The 17,952-nt window shown below is 33.7% G+C and overlaps 1 protein-coding gene and 1 pseudogene across 3 annotated transcripts in view; both read right to left on the bottom strand.

The window, feature by feature from the left end:
* STRN (striatin) overlaps window positions 1–17,952 on the bottom strand; it is a 77,844-nt gene that overhangs the window by 14,850 nt on the left and 45,042 nt on the right. The window contains exons 5-12 of one of the 2 annotated variants that reach the window (XM_081068172.1): window positions 17,586–17,753; window positions 15,568–15,703; window positions 13,345–13,480; window positions 10,015–10,125; window positions 7,804–7,890; window positions 7,197–7,340; window positions 4,509–4,645; window positions 1,157–1,332 (exon numbers count right to left, since the gene is read on the bottom strand). In XM_081068172.1, coding sequence (XP_080924298.1) covers window positions 1,157–1,332; window positions 4,509–4,645; window positions 7,197–7,340; window positions 7,804–7,890; window positions 10,015–10,125; window positions 13,345–13,480; window positions 15,568–15,703; window positions 17,586–17,753 — 1,095 coding nt within the window. The remainder of the gene's footprint in view (window positions 1–1,156; window positions 1,333–4,508; window positions 4,646–7,196; window positions 7,341–7,803; window positions 7,891–10,014; window positions 10,126–13,344; window positions 13,481–15,567; window positions 15,704–17,585; window positions 17,754–17,952) is intronic. The other variant, XM_081068173.1, reaches the window with a different exon arrangement.
* On the bottom strand, window positions 5,347–5,757 carry LOC308505613 (small ribosomal subunit protein eS12-like; annotated as a pseudogene). Its single transcript has one exon. The product of its transcript is annotated as a small ribosomal subunit protein eS12-like (transcript).

Here is a 17,952-nt window from a genome sequence, read left to right as displayed (position 1 = left end):
TATTTCCAAAGTTTTAAGTTCAAGGCCACTGTTATTTACATGTGAAAGTATTATCACCAGCAAGAAACTTGTTTCAATATTTTTCTAAATTTTAGTCAAGAATATATCATAACACATTGATATTCTTTAGTCTAATGTGATACCCACTGTGACCAAAGAACAAGAAAGACAAAAGGCACAGTTTATAACCAAGAAATAATTTTTCTCTGCTGAAGATACCTGATCCAAATGAGGATTCACTTGGTTTTAGCAAGATCTGGTCCAGCTAACTGATAAAGACTGATAAATCAAGTATTTTATCTAGTTATGTATGACTCAGAGCAGGAATGACACTGATCTCTTTTAAACTGGGCAGTAGATATCCTTTCTCTATCAGTACTAAAACTTCTGTAATATCCATTTGGTGTTCATTTCTACTCTTCTAAAAACAGAAATGCCTGACACTATAGAAGGGCCCTTGCTGGCAGATGCTGGGTTCTAGACCATGTGACCCAAGGAAGAAAGGAAAGGAGCTTCAATAAAGACCCCAACAAGTGGGGTCAGGACTAGCTTGGTGAGTGATAAAAGGGTTTATACCAACTCATGTCTGCCCATGCTTAGAGAGGGACCAAGGGGCAAGGCAAGACTAGCAGTTAAATGACGGCCACAACACTGCCTTTTAGTCTAGACATTTCGGTGGGTATGGAAAGTACCTCAAGGGTCAAGGTCAAAAGACCAGATCAAAGAGAAGCCCCTCACCCCTCCTAATCAGCCTTCCCTCCCTTCCACTCCACAAGTTCAAACCTTGTAAACAATGGGGAAGGATGGGGTGGGGGTTTGATGATTAAACATGTCTATGCCTGTTTCCAACAACAGTAGAAAATTTCAGAACAGAGAAAAAGCCTCCCTAAATATGACACAGTTAAAACATTGTATAAGTATTGTAATCAGGATTCAGAAATCCTGGAAAACCATCAGATAATACTATTTTTCCCTAAGTGTTAGTTTTCCAACCTAACATTCGATTGTGAGTATGAATAGAAAAACAGTCTAAATTATGTGATATGGTGAAGAAGAACTAAAAAATATTTGGGGAATAATAAATAATAAAGTAAGTATTTTTCTACTGAAAATCTGTTAATTAAAATACTCAAATAGTTAAAATAAGGTATCTCACTTTTTGGCTGGGGCTGTTTTCTGCAAATTCCACATTTTTAATGTGTGGTCCTCTGATGCTGTTATCAAAACAGGCTCAATGGGGTGGAAAGCAAGGGCTCGAATGCCATCAAAGTGACTTCTTAATGTAAACTTAGGGTTCCATGTCTTCCGTAATGCATCTTTATTGTTTGCTATCTATTAAAGAAACAAAAAAAGGATGACTATACATTTAGTTACGATAGGGGGAAAAATAATGTTTCAACATAATTTTTGCTGATTTGTCATTAAACCACCCCATTTTTGCAACTTTCAAAACAACAATTTTTAAATGTAAATAACCAAATCAATAGGCAAAATTAGCAATATGTCAACAGTGGTTTTCTCTGAAGAAATATGAATGCTATAAGAAAACAGGTAACATAATTCAATATTAAAGAAGTATCGAATAATTTAATAACATAAAACAGATCTTCACTGGGATGATTTAAAAAAAGAGAAGTAATTTCAACCTAAATTATAGTATAGAAACTAATTTTAGGGTAAGAGCTGAAAAACTAAGTTATCTTTAAATATGTTAATATCATAGAAGATCATCATACTTTTGAGATTTCCAATATTTTCTAACAAGAACTAAATATTTTCAACAAAGTTTACAGACCAGAAACATAAAATGTTAAAATTAGAAGAGACAATCAGATGTTACAAAAAAATAGATTCCATTGGTAAGATACACTCATGGTTATGTTGCCTTCTTCCATAGAAACTCCATCTCAAAAACTGAAAGGAAAAAAAGGACTATTTTTTTCATTCCAAGTAATAGGAAAGCTAAAGAGGTTGGTGTTTGACTTTACACTAGCACCATGTATGAACTCTTCACATTCCAAGGCTAATAATCATGCTAGATTTAAGTAAGTAACGGTGAAACAAGTATTAGAAACACACTGGAGACTGTAATTATTACCATAATTACAATGACAAAAACCAACATAATACTAACAATAAACGCTATTTTGAGCATTATTATTTTGAATATTACTCAAAAGACTTAACATGCATTAACTCACTTAATCCTCACAACTCTATGAAGTAGGTATTAACATTATCCCACTTTAGACTAGACATGTAAGGAAAAGAGAAGGTAAGTGACTTGCCCTCTAGTAAGTGGAGAAGTCTGGATTCAAACCCAAGCAGTCTGGCTTCAGAGGCTACACTCAATATATACTATAATTTAGAACCCAGAAGTTTAAAAACCTGCAGAAAAATTTGGATAGGACAAGTCACAATTGTGGCAATAAGAGATGAAAAAACATACTATGCAAGGAACTACTGTAAGAATTAGAGCTAGTTATCCTCGGGGAGTGGGGGGAAGGAAGGTGGGAGGAACAAATGAGTTGACTCCTGTCTGATCTTGTTAAAAGAGCTGAAAGGCTTTCATATGTAAGAGCAGTCAGATTCCTACTGAATGTCTTACTGTGGTAGGCAGCCACTAAGAATGTTCCCAATCAGCCCCACCTTCTGGTATTTACACCTTGTGTAGTCCTCCTCCACATTACAGGATTGTTCTGTGTGACCAATAGCATTAGCAAAGTGGGAACAAATTACTTCCACAATTAGGTTATAAAACCTTCCATCTTGGATGTTTTCACCCCCACTCTTTTCAAGGGCATTACACTGGAGGAAGCCACAGAAAGGCCTATGTGGTGAGGAAACAGTCTCCAGCCAATAGGCAGCAAGGAACCAAGGCCTTTCAACAACCACATGAATAAGCCTGGAAACAGATCTTACCCAAGGCAAGTCTTCATGTCAGACTGCAGATAAATGTATAGAGAAATAAAATACGTCACAAGAATGACACATACGTAGGGTGGGAGCTTTTCAAACAGGGTTAAAAGGATGTGTGTGGTAACCTCTAGGGTAACAATTAAAAGAGTAATGAAGAGTGTATAAACTCCAAATAATGGGGGAAAGGGGCGAATAATAAAGAAAATAATCATGGGCGGCCCGATGGCTCAGTTGGTTAGAACACGAGCTCTGAACAACAGGGTTGCCAGTTCGATTCCCACATGGGCCAGTGAGCTGCACCCTCCACAACTAGATTGAAGGACAACGACTTGGAGCTGATGGGTCCTGGAGAAACACACTGTTCCCCAATGTTCTCCCCAAAAAAAGATTATAAAAAAAATAATAATGAATGTATGTTTAAAAAAAAGTCTCTTTATAAACATAGAATAGGTGACATAAATAGATGACATGCTTAAATCCAAAGATACCATAATTACTTTTTAAAAAATGGACTACATGCTCCAATTTAAAAGTTTGTCAAAGGTTCGATAAAAAAACAAGTCAACTAAATGGTGTTTTTAAAAGGTAGACGTAAATGTAAGGATACAAAAACAGTGGAAATAGAAATGGTTTTTAAAAAGTCTGTTTCACAGATGTGGAGAATGGAGTACAAGGAGCCCATTTTGATTAGGTTATTGTAGTAGTTCCAGGTAAAGAAAAAAAATTGACCAGGATCGGAGGTAAAAAAAAGCATACGGGTTTCAGCTGTTTTTGGAGGCAGAACCCAAAACACTTCCTAAATGACTTAGCACAGAGACTGAGTTTTGGATTTGCAGAAATTGGAATGAGTGGTGAGGGTTTCTCCTTGGAGTACTTTCTTATCATATCCTTGGTCTGCTTAGGCATCCACACTACATCCGCCATGTGGCAGGAACTATAATGAATCCTCCAGTGAAGATAATGAAGTAGCAAGAGGCAAACTGAGAGGATTTTAAATGAAGAGATAAGATAGGTTGTAAATACTTTATGAAATATGCAGCTAGTTTTCTGACAACTGATTATGACAAACAAATATAAATGCATTTATAAAACAACTGTGTTTGGGATGCATAAAGATTTTTAGTCCAAATCACTGATAGGTCAGCCTTACTCCCGGAAAAATATCCTGTATATATCCTTGCCTAACAACAGCTAAAATCACTTCTCAGCAGGATACCTATGATGTACTCAAGAAGCAAGATAAACAATGCCCTCAGCAGGTATGAATTTCAATTAGTCACTGATGCCCTAAAATATAAAACAAAATCCAAACTTGGTAATGGAAAAGGGAATTCTTTATCTAAAACCAATAAACAAGCTATGTTGACTTACAGATTTAGGTAAATCCCATAGTTTTAATCTCAATATGATGTGAAAAATATTGTTTATCTTTGTAATATATTCACATTTTCAAAGTTTGTGATTAAAAAAAAATGAACCAAATTCTATACTTGTGAAGTTTTGCTTCTTTACTGCCATCTTTTCCTATAAAATTAACTTTGTATTTAAAAAGAATGAGTAAAAACAACAAAAATGAAACTACCACTCACATCGTAAGTTAGTGAATCGGCTTCATTGGCTACTGTAAGGCCTGCCAATTCTCCAAGTCCCAGTTCACTTTCAAGGGCTTCATCTGCTCCCATGATGAATGACTTCCCAGAAGAAGGAGGAAATGTCAGTGCTTCCACTGAAAAAAGACAAAAGAAACATAAAAAAACCTCTCGAGAGCCAACAATTAGTCTCATAAAGGCATGTCTCCATTTGATAATTTTAAATGCTTTTAAACATAATAAAATTCAGTGAGCAGAAAATCCTGAAGAACTGCTTTTTCCATATCTTAACCATAGCTAAAGGTTATCATCTAATTAGAAAAGTAAAACATGAAACAAATCTAATGTCCATTGTCCTTTCTCACTACAGAAACATAATGTGACTAAATGAAAGTAGGTTTTCCTCATTTGATATTTCATGCTAATTACCCAATTATTTCGATCAACTATTAAACATGTATCAAACATATTAAACATAATTATAAACATATCTGGTCTCATTCAAACAAAATTCTATAACCTGGAGGAACACAGGAAATTTCAAATAAAAATGGTTACAACTGTAAAACGTACCTATCTGAGGCCAAATAAGTGCGTGGTGTTAGAAGCGAGGATGACCTCTGAAGAGGGAGGTGGAGTGGGGATTAGAAGGCCCGGCTCCTGGGCCCTGGACAAGTTGTGCTTCTTGGCCCAGACAATGCTGACATGGTTGGTTCACTTTGTGAGAAATCACTGAGCTACACCCCTGTGACTTCAGCAGTTTTCTGTAGGTGTTTTATATTTCATTTAAGAATGTTTGTTTCAAAGAAATTAAGAAAACAAAGCCAAGTTTACTTGTTCATTTCCTGCAACTGAAGTACTCCTCGATGGAATTCTTGGCCTGAACCTCTTTGCCATAGTCTTTAACCAACCACTTCACGGGACTTTCCCTCTCTGTGGATTTTACAGAGGCCTACATGGAAAGCCTACATGGGTTTCTTGACAAGAAACCCATCCCCTAGTTTCTTGTTGTCATCCACCTTAATTAGGCGGATTAGGTGTTCAGCACAGAGGGCCTCCACCGACTTGAGGTACGTAGGTTCACTGCAGTTGGAGGTAAGTACACAAAGATGGGCTGGGTGCCTAAGGCTTTGGGCAGCTTCACGAATTCCACATGGTTAGGCCATCGCGGACGAGGGTGGTCTAGCGCCTCTTGTAAAGCAGTATTAACGTCCATTACACCTCTAGCCACAATGCCTTCCTGGGCCATGGAGGTGGGTTATGCATGGAGCCAAATCTTGAATGCATCCAAGCCTCCACTCTGTGCTACTCCGTGAGGGGAGGGCTCAAAGAAATTTTTTTAAAGTGTCCATTTGAACACTTTCTTTAGCTACCAATTTTACTTTTCGATGTCAGATTTACTTTGTGATCAATTTAAATATCCTTACTTCACAACACTGGACACTCCAATCTAATCCCTTCAGCCACCATCATAGAAGAACCACTTAAAAAGCAAAATGCCAAATTAAAAGAGATTTTACTTAATTTGGTCAATAATAAAATGTCACTTTTTATAAATGTAAATTATTCTGACAAACTGTCAGAGATGGTCTTTCAGTAATTTTCTAGAGGTGGTTACTGATGACAAACATTTGTGAGTTTATTAGATGAATTCACTAGTTTAAACTCTGGCTGTTAAAGAAGTAAATTAATTTTTTCTTAAAAGAAACAAGCTGACTGTATGAATTAGCATATGCAGAAAATTAGATTTACAAGGTGTTTTTCAGCTTTAGATTCATCCTATAATTTTGGATTCATTCATAATATTTGTTGAAGAAATGAAAAAATAGTTATGTGCTTCTAAAAATAGCAGTAGCAGAAATTCTACTTAAAATCTTTATCAGAATAAAGTAAAGCATAAATTAAACCACTGTAATAAAACAGCAATAATAAAAATGGATTTTACCCAAACAAACCATATACCTGCTGGGAGGATTCAAACAATTCCAAAATTTACTAATGTTGAGGGAATTGTTTAAATTAGAAAAGCAATTTTCACACCAAAATTTCAACCAAATGATTCATGCAAGACTATAACACTAGGTCCTCAACCAGGTTTTTTTGTTTTGTTTTCATTTCTAACATTTTCAGATAATTTTATTCAGGTGTGAAATACAAATGACTACAAAAAAAAGAGTAAGACTCGTTGGATGCGATCATACACATTGTTTGGGATATTGAAACTAACGCTCTAGAAACAGCCAAGTAAAACCTGAAAACACACACCACTTGCTAAGCCAGCAGACTTGAGGGCTGAAGAGAGAGCAACAAGGGGCAGCATAACTGGCATCTGAGAGCTAAGATTCCTCGGAACTTAAGACTGTCGTGCTTCTTACGTGTGGTGCTGCCTTCTGAATGATTAAAATAAAAATAAATGTATGTAGCACACACAGACGACAGCTTTCTCTGAAACTGCACATATTCTAAGCTAGAATGTAGAGCTGGTTTTTTAGTTTATGCACCCTTTTCAGTCTTAAAGATTGAAGTTGGAATCAAACCCCACTGAATGTAAGAAAGCCTACATTTGGGGAATAATACATAGAGCAAACATTTGTAGAATACAATTCTTCTTGGAGAGACCTTTTTAATAACTGAATTAGGTATGTATATCCAAGAGTTTCTTGTGCTGGAGAATTCTTAAGTACTTGCCTTCATCTGCCCTATTTATATCGTGTTCAGGAAGCCTGGAACTGCTGGGTCTGGAAGGTGAACCCACAGATGGTTGCAATGAGGGAAGTTCATCAACATCTCTCAAATTAGCAAGCATATCTTGTAGTTTTGACCTATTGGGTCCTAGCCCCCCATAAAGGAGGAAGAGAACAAAAAAAGAGGAAATAGAATTAACGAACTGCATCAAAATGGTACCATAAACTTTATTCACATCTGCCAACATTCACCTTTAAAGCTATCCTACTATATTAAAAAGTAATTATTTTCCAAGTTTTCAAATTATTTTAAAAGTTTATTATTTCTTGAAAAGAATATTTTATGTATATTTAAAAAATTAAGCTACTGGAATATATCACCATTTGCATGAGAAAAAATGTTCATGTACAATTTTGACCATTAAAAATATTATTCTATAATCCTTGCATATTACTCTAAATGTAGACAGATACCACAGATTGTGAAACTACCATGTACCAAATTAAACAATAATGTTCCTTTTTGTTTGTTCATTTAAATTGTTTTATTCATTGCCTTACAACCTGAAGCTATGGTACCCGAGGTGAAGTCTCATGCCCTGATTACTTACCTGAAACTTGATTCTTCATTCTCTCACATCCCTGTTTTGACTGTTTTATATAGGATAGAGGCTGAAACAGATCTTCGGTAGTTTTTCCTGTTACAAGTTTAATTAAGAATGGGAAAATCTTACCCATAGTCTGTTACGGTTTTTTTCCTATACCAGCAAAGAATACAACTATTTTTAAGCAATTTTAACTAATACCTAGAAATATATTTCAAGACAGTATGATTGGAGTACACAATTTGACTGGAAATATTTCTACTAGATCATATTAAAAGGACTCAACTTTTCCAATGAGTAAACAGTTCAATTAATAAAATATTTATGGTGACTTATAAATTAATGCTTCATTTTTTCAGTTCAAAGCTTTGCTTCAGTTCTCTTTTTATAGTCTTTCAGTTGTTTTGTTTTTATCATCTTCACTTGTTCCCAGATTACCATTAATCAAGATAAGATGAACTGTCAATGAAAACAAAATGTGCTGAACCTCAGTCTATATAGTCCCTCTATCTTCAGTGAAGACATTAAAATTTCTCCCGCTGTAATTTTTCTTTCACACACTAAAAAGCTACATGCTTTATACCTGAATACTGATCATAATCCTCAGATTCAGGAACTCTAATAGCTTCCATTAGTAGGAATACCGTTCCAGTCAAATGGTGCAGTTTTAGACCTTAAGTGCTAAATTTCTACTACAGCGATGCCTTGATGTCTGACAAGAACTAAATAATCAATGTAATAGTAGATGGATTCCACATAAGTCCTGGATACCTTTCCAACCTAAAGATCTTTTACATTTCAAGACATTTATTATTGTAGTATGATTTAAATTTATCAACTTTAAGTCAATCTAAAAATTAAAAAGTTCTCCTTGTTTTCTCTTGTATACTTCCTCAAAACTTCAGTATAACTGGTTTTGTCAGTTCTGAAAAGCCGTAACAAATCATGCCTCACTATTGTTTGTTCAGATTAAATGTTTTATCAGTATATTTGGATAAAATGTAAAAAATATTCTAATGCTTTAATATTTATATTGATTTAATTTATGAGAAGGCATCAAATGACATCATCAATAATAGTCACTGATTTTATTCGACCTAAATACTTGTAAATTCTAAGATGTTTTAAATAAAGATTTATATGTTTCTCAGTAACCACTAGGTTGTAAAAGACTATCCCAGCAGGAATGACTGGTCTTTAATAAAGCTTAGGACCACTATAAAATAAATAAAAAAAAGAAAAAGTATATCCTTCGAGTCTTTTGCAACTCTTAAACACGTTTCCCTAAATTGGATTTTATTCTCACTTTACACCACTTTAATGTCCCAAAGGAAGAAATTCCTATGGCCATAAAAGGGAGATCCATATTTACATGGTCAAAGAGAGTAGAAGCACAAGGAGATGGCTTAGCCTTGCCCTCCTAAAAAGGTGTGTAAGAAGGTTTTCAGGGATGTTTGAAAGCTTTTGTATTTCTATTTTACATGCTTCACTAGATCTACTGCTAAACTTTATTAATAATTTGCATAATGAATTATATATACTCTTATATGATTCACAGGGCTAGAAATTTCATTTTAGTTCTGTTTTTTTATGTAGCACACAGTTTATCAAAAAGAAAAAAGCTAATTGGTAATATTATAAATGAAATTGGTCAAAAGTTTTAATTAGAAAATACTTTTAGAAGTTGTGTATTTGACTCTGTGCCCTGTATAGCATATAGTGGAGAGAGCAAATGAACTGTATTATGAACATACAGAATATTCAGGGGTAGAAATTAACTTTCTTTCTGTCTCCAACTTATGAAATTAGAAGCAATAATTTTGGTGGACTGAGAGAGGGTCATACTAGATGAGATTTAAAATTGTCTACAGTTGTCAACAGTGAAAAATCATTACTGTAATTAAGCACATATATATTTTTTTTAATCAAATTATCACTATGTTGGACTACCGAGTTCCATACTCTCATGAGGTTCTGGATTTATTATTGGGACATACTATAATTCCATAATCATATGCACAGTTGTGCTTTTTTTTTTTTAAGTTCGTAATTAAATAGCAAACCATTTAATTTCAACCCCTGAGAGCAGGTGAAAAGGAAAGAGGTCAGGAGTAGAAAAGAAAAAGAGTAAGTAGTTTTAGGAAAACATTGAAAAAAAATTGGGGGATATGGAAGAGGCAAGATTTATGACTTATAGATACAATGTTTTCCACTTACTCTTCACCCCCTTTTTCCCCTTTCTCTCCTTTTTGTATTGTTCCTTGAGTTTGGTAATTACTCCCTGGTCCACATTCCAAGCTTCAGGCATGAGACACTGGTCTTCCTTTTCTAAACAGAGTGAAACAAATGAAACAGCCTTTTTAAATAAAATATTGAACACTCTAAGTCAATTCACTGTTACGTCAATGAATGACATAACAACCATTTATTTCCTCCTTAGTTTCACTAATTTTAAAAAGTTACAGCTTATGCATTAGATATATGTCACACAAAATGTAGTATCTAAGAGACAGTGAGCAATTCAATTTCCTGGGTAATAATATTAAATTTCTCTTTCTAAAGACATAGAGAAAAAGAACCTGAAAGATTTGAGTGACTTTTAGTAAATTAAGCGCCAAAACGCTATACTTGACACCCCTCATTTTCATCCAATTATTTGAATTTGATCAGGATTGAATCACAAAATGAATCACAAAAAAATTTTTTATTAATTAATGTAGCGAGAGAAGATTATTATTAAGAGATTACACAGTCTTCAATGATCTTTTCATTGCAAAATTTTTATATTTTTGGCATGTATTTATCAACAAATAATCATTTATATTTTACAAGACTTATAAAGAGCACTTGTAAACTGTCAATCAACCTGCATCCAAAATTTAAAACAATTTAGTTTCTAAATTCTTTTTAGTTTATAAATTCTTTAAACAGGAAACCGATCTTGTAGTAGAAAAGACATTGAATCATTAATTTTCACTATTTGAGAAGAATACTTAAAGAATAAATGTTATATATTTTATACTTACTATGCTCATAAAATAATTTATATACCATATAATGTTACGTGTTAGCTCAGAACTCTTGCTTGAACTCAAGACTCATATATCCAACTGCTCACTCTATATTTCCATTAGGAAGTCAAAATAATATCCCAAACCAGACATACAAAACCAAACTCCCAATCTCTCCCATCCAATCTGTTCCACCCACAAGGTTCCCCATCTTATTTGATAGCAATTCCATACTTCCATTTGCTCAGACCAAAAATCTCCCTTTCTTTCACAACCAACATTAAATATTTCAGGAAATGTTTTCTCTACCTTGAAAACACATCCAGAATCTGACTACTATTCAGGTTATCCATTACTTCTCTAACCACCCTATCTCTTGCTAGAATTACTGCAATAGTTGTCCCCTCTCCCCACCAAGACTTGTCAACACTGGTTGCTCTGGGTTCTCAAAATAGCAGCCAGAGTAATTCTTTAAAATAAAAGTCATATCATGTCACCCTTCCATTTGAATCCCTTCCATGGTTCCCCATCTCACCAGTGGTCTGTCTACATTACCCTACATGTTTGGGTTACTACATTAGAATGACTGCTCCAGCCACTCTAGCTCCTTGAATTCCTCAAACATACCAGGACTGCTGCTATCTTAGGGCATTTGCTCTGGCTTTCTTCTTCCTCAACACTTCCCCAGATACCATATGGCTAACTTCCTCATCAACTTGAAGTCTTTTCCTCAAATGTTAGCCTCTCAGTGGGGCTTACCATGACCATCCTATTTGAAATCATAACCTGTCCCTCCACCCCAGCACTTTCTATTCCCTTTACTCTATTATACTTTTTCTATTTTCCATTTCATTTATCACCTTCTGACGTACTGTTATCATTTATCATGTTAATTGCTTGCTGCCTGCATCCCATTACTAGCAGACTGTAGGGACAACAGGAGTAGGGATCTTCACCTAGGAGATCTGGCACATAGACGGCACTTGATCAATATTCGTTGAATGACTAGAATAAACCAAAATGAACCAGAATAACCAGTAATCTATTTTTAACAAGTTTTAATCCACAGTTTTAGAAAACTATTTATTTGGCCTCTGAATATACTAAACACAATTAAAAAAAACAAAAACATTTTTATAGACTTAACTATAATCTATCAATAGTAGAAAGAGTCTCTTTTCCAGTTTAATTGTTAACATTCTAACAATCAAGAATGTTGATTTTCATTAGTCAGGTCTTAATTAAACTGGGTGGCTTTTGGATCCTAAAATACCTTCAGCTTTTAAAAAAACTTAGCCTTATTATAATCTTAACTAGACCCATAATAACAATAGCAATGGAAGATCATAGAAGATATTTACTTGCCAGAAACTAAGGAAATTCTTAACCTAAGCATATTCACTTTTTTAGTGGGGTAGGGGAAGGATAAAGGAAGAACTTAACATGGTTTAAATGTTCATTCAACTACGTACACAGGATTTGCAATCCAGTTTTGCTAACTGCTTAAAAGTGAAATGCTTTGGATTAGAGTTATAAAATCCTAAAACACATAAAGACAAACTCCTGATAAAGAAACCTCTAATTAACTGAAAGAGTCCATTCACTCATACTCATAAACAGAAATATCCACCACACTACTGAAGAGTGAGACAGCTCAAATGTAGGAACAGTCACTCATGTTTTCCCTGGTAACTTCATAGCAGATTAGGTGAAAATGTACACACATGTATCATCTAATACTCAGGGCTATGCCTCACACCTTAAAGCAAAGGAAGTTACACAAGGGACAATGCAGCTGTCTTTGGAGAAAAATGAATCCCAGTTATCCTTGCAATAACATTGGCAATGAAAAGGGCCAATTATTATTTATGCAGATGACTGACTCCTCAAAGACATCAGTAGATCTAGCAATTTTGGTAAAATTGTTGCCTAAAACATCTGGATAACTTGATACATAAGCTCATCAGGGAGAAAGACAGAAGAGAGACTCATTTCACTTTATCTTCCCCTGGTTTCCAAAACTTTGTTCTGTTGAAAAAAAAGTGTCAGTCACTAAATAGCCATTATATTCTTCAATGACTTCAAGTAATTACCCCAAATAGTTCTTCAAATATTCGCCACAAAAAAGGAAAACAAGTGGTATTAGAGCCATCAGAATTCCTGAAGGTAAACAGCAAGAAAAAATTAGGATAGGTTCTGATTCTCTAACCTTATTTGTTTTTAAAGTACATAGATTGTAAGCTAAAGACATCCTGGATTCTTTAGAAAGAGAAAACAGAGAAACATTCTGTATATTAATTCAAATTATTTTCATACTGTACTGCTTATATTTAAAACAATTAGAGGTAACCAGTTGTTCTTTAAACACACACACACCCTGGACAAAAAGTGACAGTAGTTAAAAAGTTCATAGGATGTTCAACATTTCAACATTGTAAGATATGTAAAGTGTTCTTCAAGATGTTGCCCTCCTGATAAATTATTAATTGCTTTTATTTACATAGTATCTCTGGTTGAATCCAGTATTCTTCCTTACCCCAGTCTGTTCCATCGCCTGCACTTCTAGATTCATTGTCTCCTTCCTCTGATGTAACCAAGAAGTCAAACTCCTTTAGAGCTTCTTTTGTATCTCGATCTTCACTGCTATCAGGCAATGCTTTTTTCCTAACAATCTAATGAAAAACCATGCTAAATTAAAATACATTATGGAATTAAATTAAATAAAGAAGATGGTATCCTTTTACCATTGAATGAGAAAACCCAATTATTGTTTTCTTCAGAAAGTGTATACTTGTGTTAAATAACTGTAATAACTATTCAATTCAGTGGAAAACACAGATGTCACTTTAAAAAGATATACATTATACATTTAAAAGTAGTAATTTAAACTTTGTTCGATGATGGCTGATTTGTTTTAAATAAATTAATGGAATCATATATTGAAAACACTGGAATGTAAGAGATGTATTTAAATTACAAATAGATGAAAAACATCCCTAAAATACTGTATTATAAGAACCACAACCAAATCTTACATTTCTTGGATGCAATTTGTGCAGTGTGCAGACATTCTAATCTAACCAAAGAAAGCACTTCATAAAACATTGCAAGAGTTTTTCAGAATATAACCATGATAAATTTTAATTCTACTACATCATCCCCTTACAAAACTTATAATCACAAAAACTACAGACTCAGTAATACATGCCTCAAGACTTAGAAGGTATTCTGTTTGTGGCGGGGGGAAGGTTCCCATTATTATTTTTACTGTCCCAACTTTGCATCAATCTTCTCCAATAACCTTCTACATATTCAAATTTTTACTAAAATACTGATGTTTCAGAGTGAGACTTGATTTAATAGCAAACATGATAAGGGCAGTTATGTCTCTTTTTTATATATTTAGGAATATCTCTGGAATCACAAATCCAGTTGGAATATTAAAACTTAGGCTAATGCATACAGAGATCATTTTTGAGATTTCTATGCCAATGATGATACTCTATGAATCATCTCCATTTTGGTCACCTCCACCATCAAGAGTATAGAGAAATTAAGACACCTGGTTTGCAGCTTCTTTTGATAAAATGGACTCAGTATCTCAACTTCTCCAGACCTCAGCTTCTCCATTTCATGCAAAATAGAAATAGCATGATCTGGTCAAACTTTATCACTGGACTTTTTTGAGGGTTTTAAAATTATAATGGTTCTATACACACAGATCAATGGGATAGCCTGGAGAGTCTAGAAATAGATTCTAAGAGATAACATACTTAGAAAGCACTTTACAGTTACACGTATTATTTTCATATATAGTGTCTCATTTATTCCTCACAAACTCCTCTGGGGATAAGGTGGGTATGTATTATAATCCCCATTTTATAAACTAAAAAACACTAAGCCTGAAGGATTAATAAGCACAGATAATTAGTTACAGAACTGGGACTTAAATTCAAGGCTTTTGACTTTCAGTCCAGCCTGCTGTATGTTACCTTATTTCCCTCATCCCTCTTCTGAAGTAAAAGTGAAAGAGGAAATGTGAACATAGACAAAGCAAGGCATGCCCTCATCTTTTACTCAAAAATAAAGAAAAGGAAAAAGAGGAAAAAGGAAGAAGAGAAAGAAGGGAGAAAAGGGAAAATGTAGGGACAAAGAAGAGAGGAGGGGGAAAAAGGAGAGGGACGAAAGGGACAGAATGGAGAAGAGAAGAGAGAAGAAGCAATTTAGAGACATCTGTTATTCCAAGAAACTACCATGGGAAAGTCAATAAATTTATAATAAAGAACTAAACAAAACTATAGAATAACCCTAAATAAGTATGAAGAACTTTTAATGGAAGAGTTCTGCAAGTCTGCAAAACTTATCTACAAAAGCAACCTTGATAAGAAAAACAAAAGCTGCATCAATTAGAGTTGAGGCCAGTCACCATCAGGCACCATAACGGGTCTGTCAGTTCTATTGTCTTATGGCAACCGATAATACTGTATTGTTTTAACATACGCGTTTACCATATTGGCCAACTCTATGGAAAGGCTGATATGTAGAATAAATTCACAGAAAGAGTGAGGCCCTTAACAGAAAGCTGCTATTCTAAAAATATTCTTGATTTTGAAATCAATACTAAAAACTCTTCTATACTAAATTTCTCCAAAGTCATGGGGAAAAAAGTTAAGGGTTTAGGTTGAAGGACATGGATTATTTTCAAAGTACGTATTATATAATAGTCTGTAAAAATATTTATATGAGTTATCCAACTCACTGTTGAAGTATCAATGATGCTTTTTTCTCTTCCATCAATGTCATCATCTTCATCTTCATCACTGAAATCTGCAGCTGCATTTTCAAGGAATTTGAAATTATCCAGCACAGAGGCAGAATCTGTTAACTCGGATTTTCTGGTTTAAAACATGTACATCTTTCTCAGTTAAGTTTTAAACTCAACATAAAAATTAATCCATGATATCTTGCACTAACTTTTGTTTATGTTAATTATGATCTCTCAAATCATATTATGAACTACATTGATTCTTATCCATTATGTTTCCATGAATTTTAATTGGAAAACCAATATAGGAAAAGGTTGTTTTTTCAAGTACTTTGAAATCTTATCTATTCAGAACAATGGTAATCTAATGTAAAGAACTCCCCCTCCTGATTCAGCATTTGATTCAAAGTCAACCTTCATGCATTTCTTTTAAAAAATATTTTTCTTATATCTGCTGCTATTTTTCTCTATTCTTTTACACTAAGCAACTCTTCCTCTGACACCTAAGTTTCTATAACTAAGAAAATAATAAGTAAATATGTCATTTTTCTGATGCAATCTTTCATTTCTAAACAGCTAGAGTTAAAAAACAACAAATGTGCACATAAGCAATATATCAGTCAAATTAATATTATTAAAAAAAATTAATATTATTATAAAACTTGATCCTATTGGTGACTAAATCATTAAACTTTTGGAAATGACTGACTTTTCAAACATGTAAGATTTGAGTTTAGTTCCCTAAAATTAAATTCAGTAAACAATTTCCTAATGGCCAGAACAGAATGATTTCTCTCCAGTTCATTAAAAACTATTTTAAATTGAAGAAGGCATTTTCATGAAAAAATTTAGCCACAACTATGGACATAATTTTCAAAATAGATTAATCATAAATTTCGAATCTTTTGAGAGCTGTGTTTGAGGTTTTTTCCATCCTATTCTTCAGCTCTACATAAATCAGACAGTGTCAGAATAATACCCTTTTAGTGTCAAAAGACAGGTCAAGGCCCAAACACAAGGCAACTAGCGTGGTCTTTCCTGAAGGTCTTTACAATGACTTAAGTGAACCCTTTAGGTAAAAAACATAATCAGGAATAATGCCTACGTAGTCTGTGTCTACACAGGAAACAACCAACATCTCACATTTATCAAAACAATTGAATGTAGTTTGAATTGTTAATAAACACATTTAAGAAGGCTCCAATGACATGTTTATAAAAGTCATATTTTTGAACCTTTACCTAAATCTCATAATTTTAGTTTATGTTCCAGAAAACAGAAACTCTGTTCTCACTAGAAAATATAAAGAGTTCAATTAAAACCATTCTTCTAGCCTAAACATACATTAAAGTAACATCATATTTAGACTTTCAGAGAATCTTTGGCTTTTTATTTCTTTAGGACTCCTGCCAAATTTTGTTCCATAAGGAAGAATCTCCTCATTTAACTGTTCATGTTCACTTTAAGCAGAATTACATTCAACTGTATGATACATGATCCAAAAAGCAAAACAAAACATTTCAGACAGCTATTGAATTTTTTACACTTATTCTATCAATTAAAAACATATATTAAAAATAGATATTTTTCAAAGGAAAGGTGAGTTTACAGCATTAGTAAATAAACAAAAGAAAAGGTTTACTTGTAAAGAATCTGAGGTATTTATATAAGATTTCTGGGGCACAAAGAATGAAATTTCATTCTTACCAATTTGAAATGAATTTCCAAAATAAGATCTATGAAATTCTAACAGTAAGTGAGTGAGCTTTAAAATATTAAAATCTATATTAAATCCATAAATTTCAAGCAAATATCTTAAATAAAAATATACTAAAAATAATCACAAATGATAACTAATCCCTATGTGGTACCTTTACCAAACTAATTTTAAATTTTTATTAAACTTTATTATAACTCTGTAGGGCAATCTAAAAGTGAAAGTACTATAAGTATCACCCATAAACCAAAAATATTTAATAAGAACTAAAACACTTCACAGAGAAAATACTTACCCTATCATTGCTGTGTCTTTAACTTCACCGTCTGTGCCATTTATAACAGAGTCCTGATTTTTGTCATCTTCCCTGTCAGTGACATCACTTGAAAAGCCCAACAAAGCTCGCACTCGTTTAGATTTCACATCCAGAATAGTATCTGTGTAACCCACCTCCTGTAGATACCTGTGTATGAAGAAAATCCTTACAGTTCAGTCATATCGGAATCAGTATTCTATAACTTCATATGTAATTAAAAGTATTTTCTTTCAAATTCATGCCTGCATAAGACTTAACAGTATAGCACTATGCTAGTATGACTTGCTAATAAATTATCTTCCAGCTGCAGATGGAGTTGTCTCCTACAGTACCAGCCTCTCCAGTC

Source organism: Rhinolophus hipposideros (assembly GCF_964194185.1).
Source record: "Rhinolophus hipposideros genome assembly, chromosome: 12".
Classification (NCBI taxonomy): Eukaryota; Metazoa; Chordata; class Mammalia; order Chiroptera; family Rhinolophidae; genus Rhinolophus; species Rhinolophus hipposideros.
The sequence above is the reverse complement of the archived record's forward strand: the minus strand, read 5'-3'. Positions and strand labels throughout refer to the sequence as shown.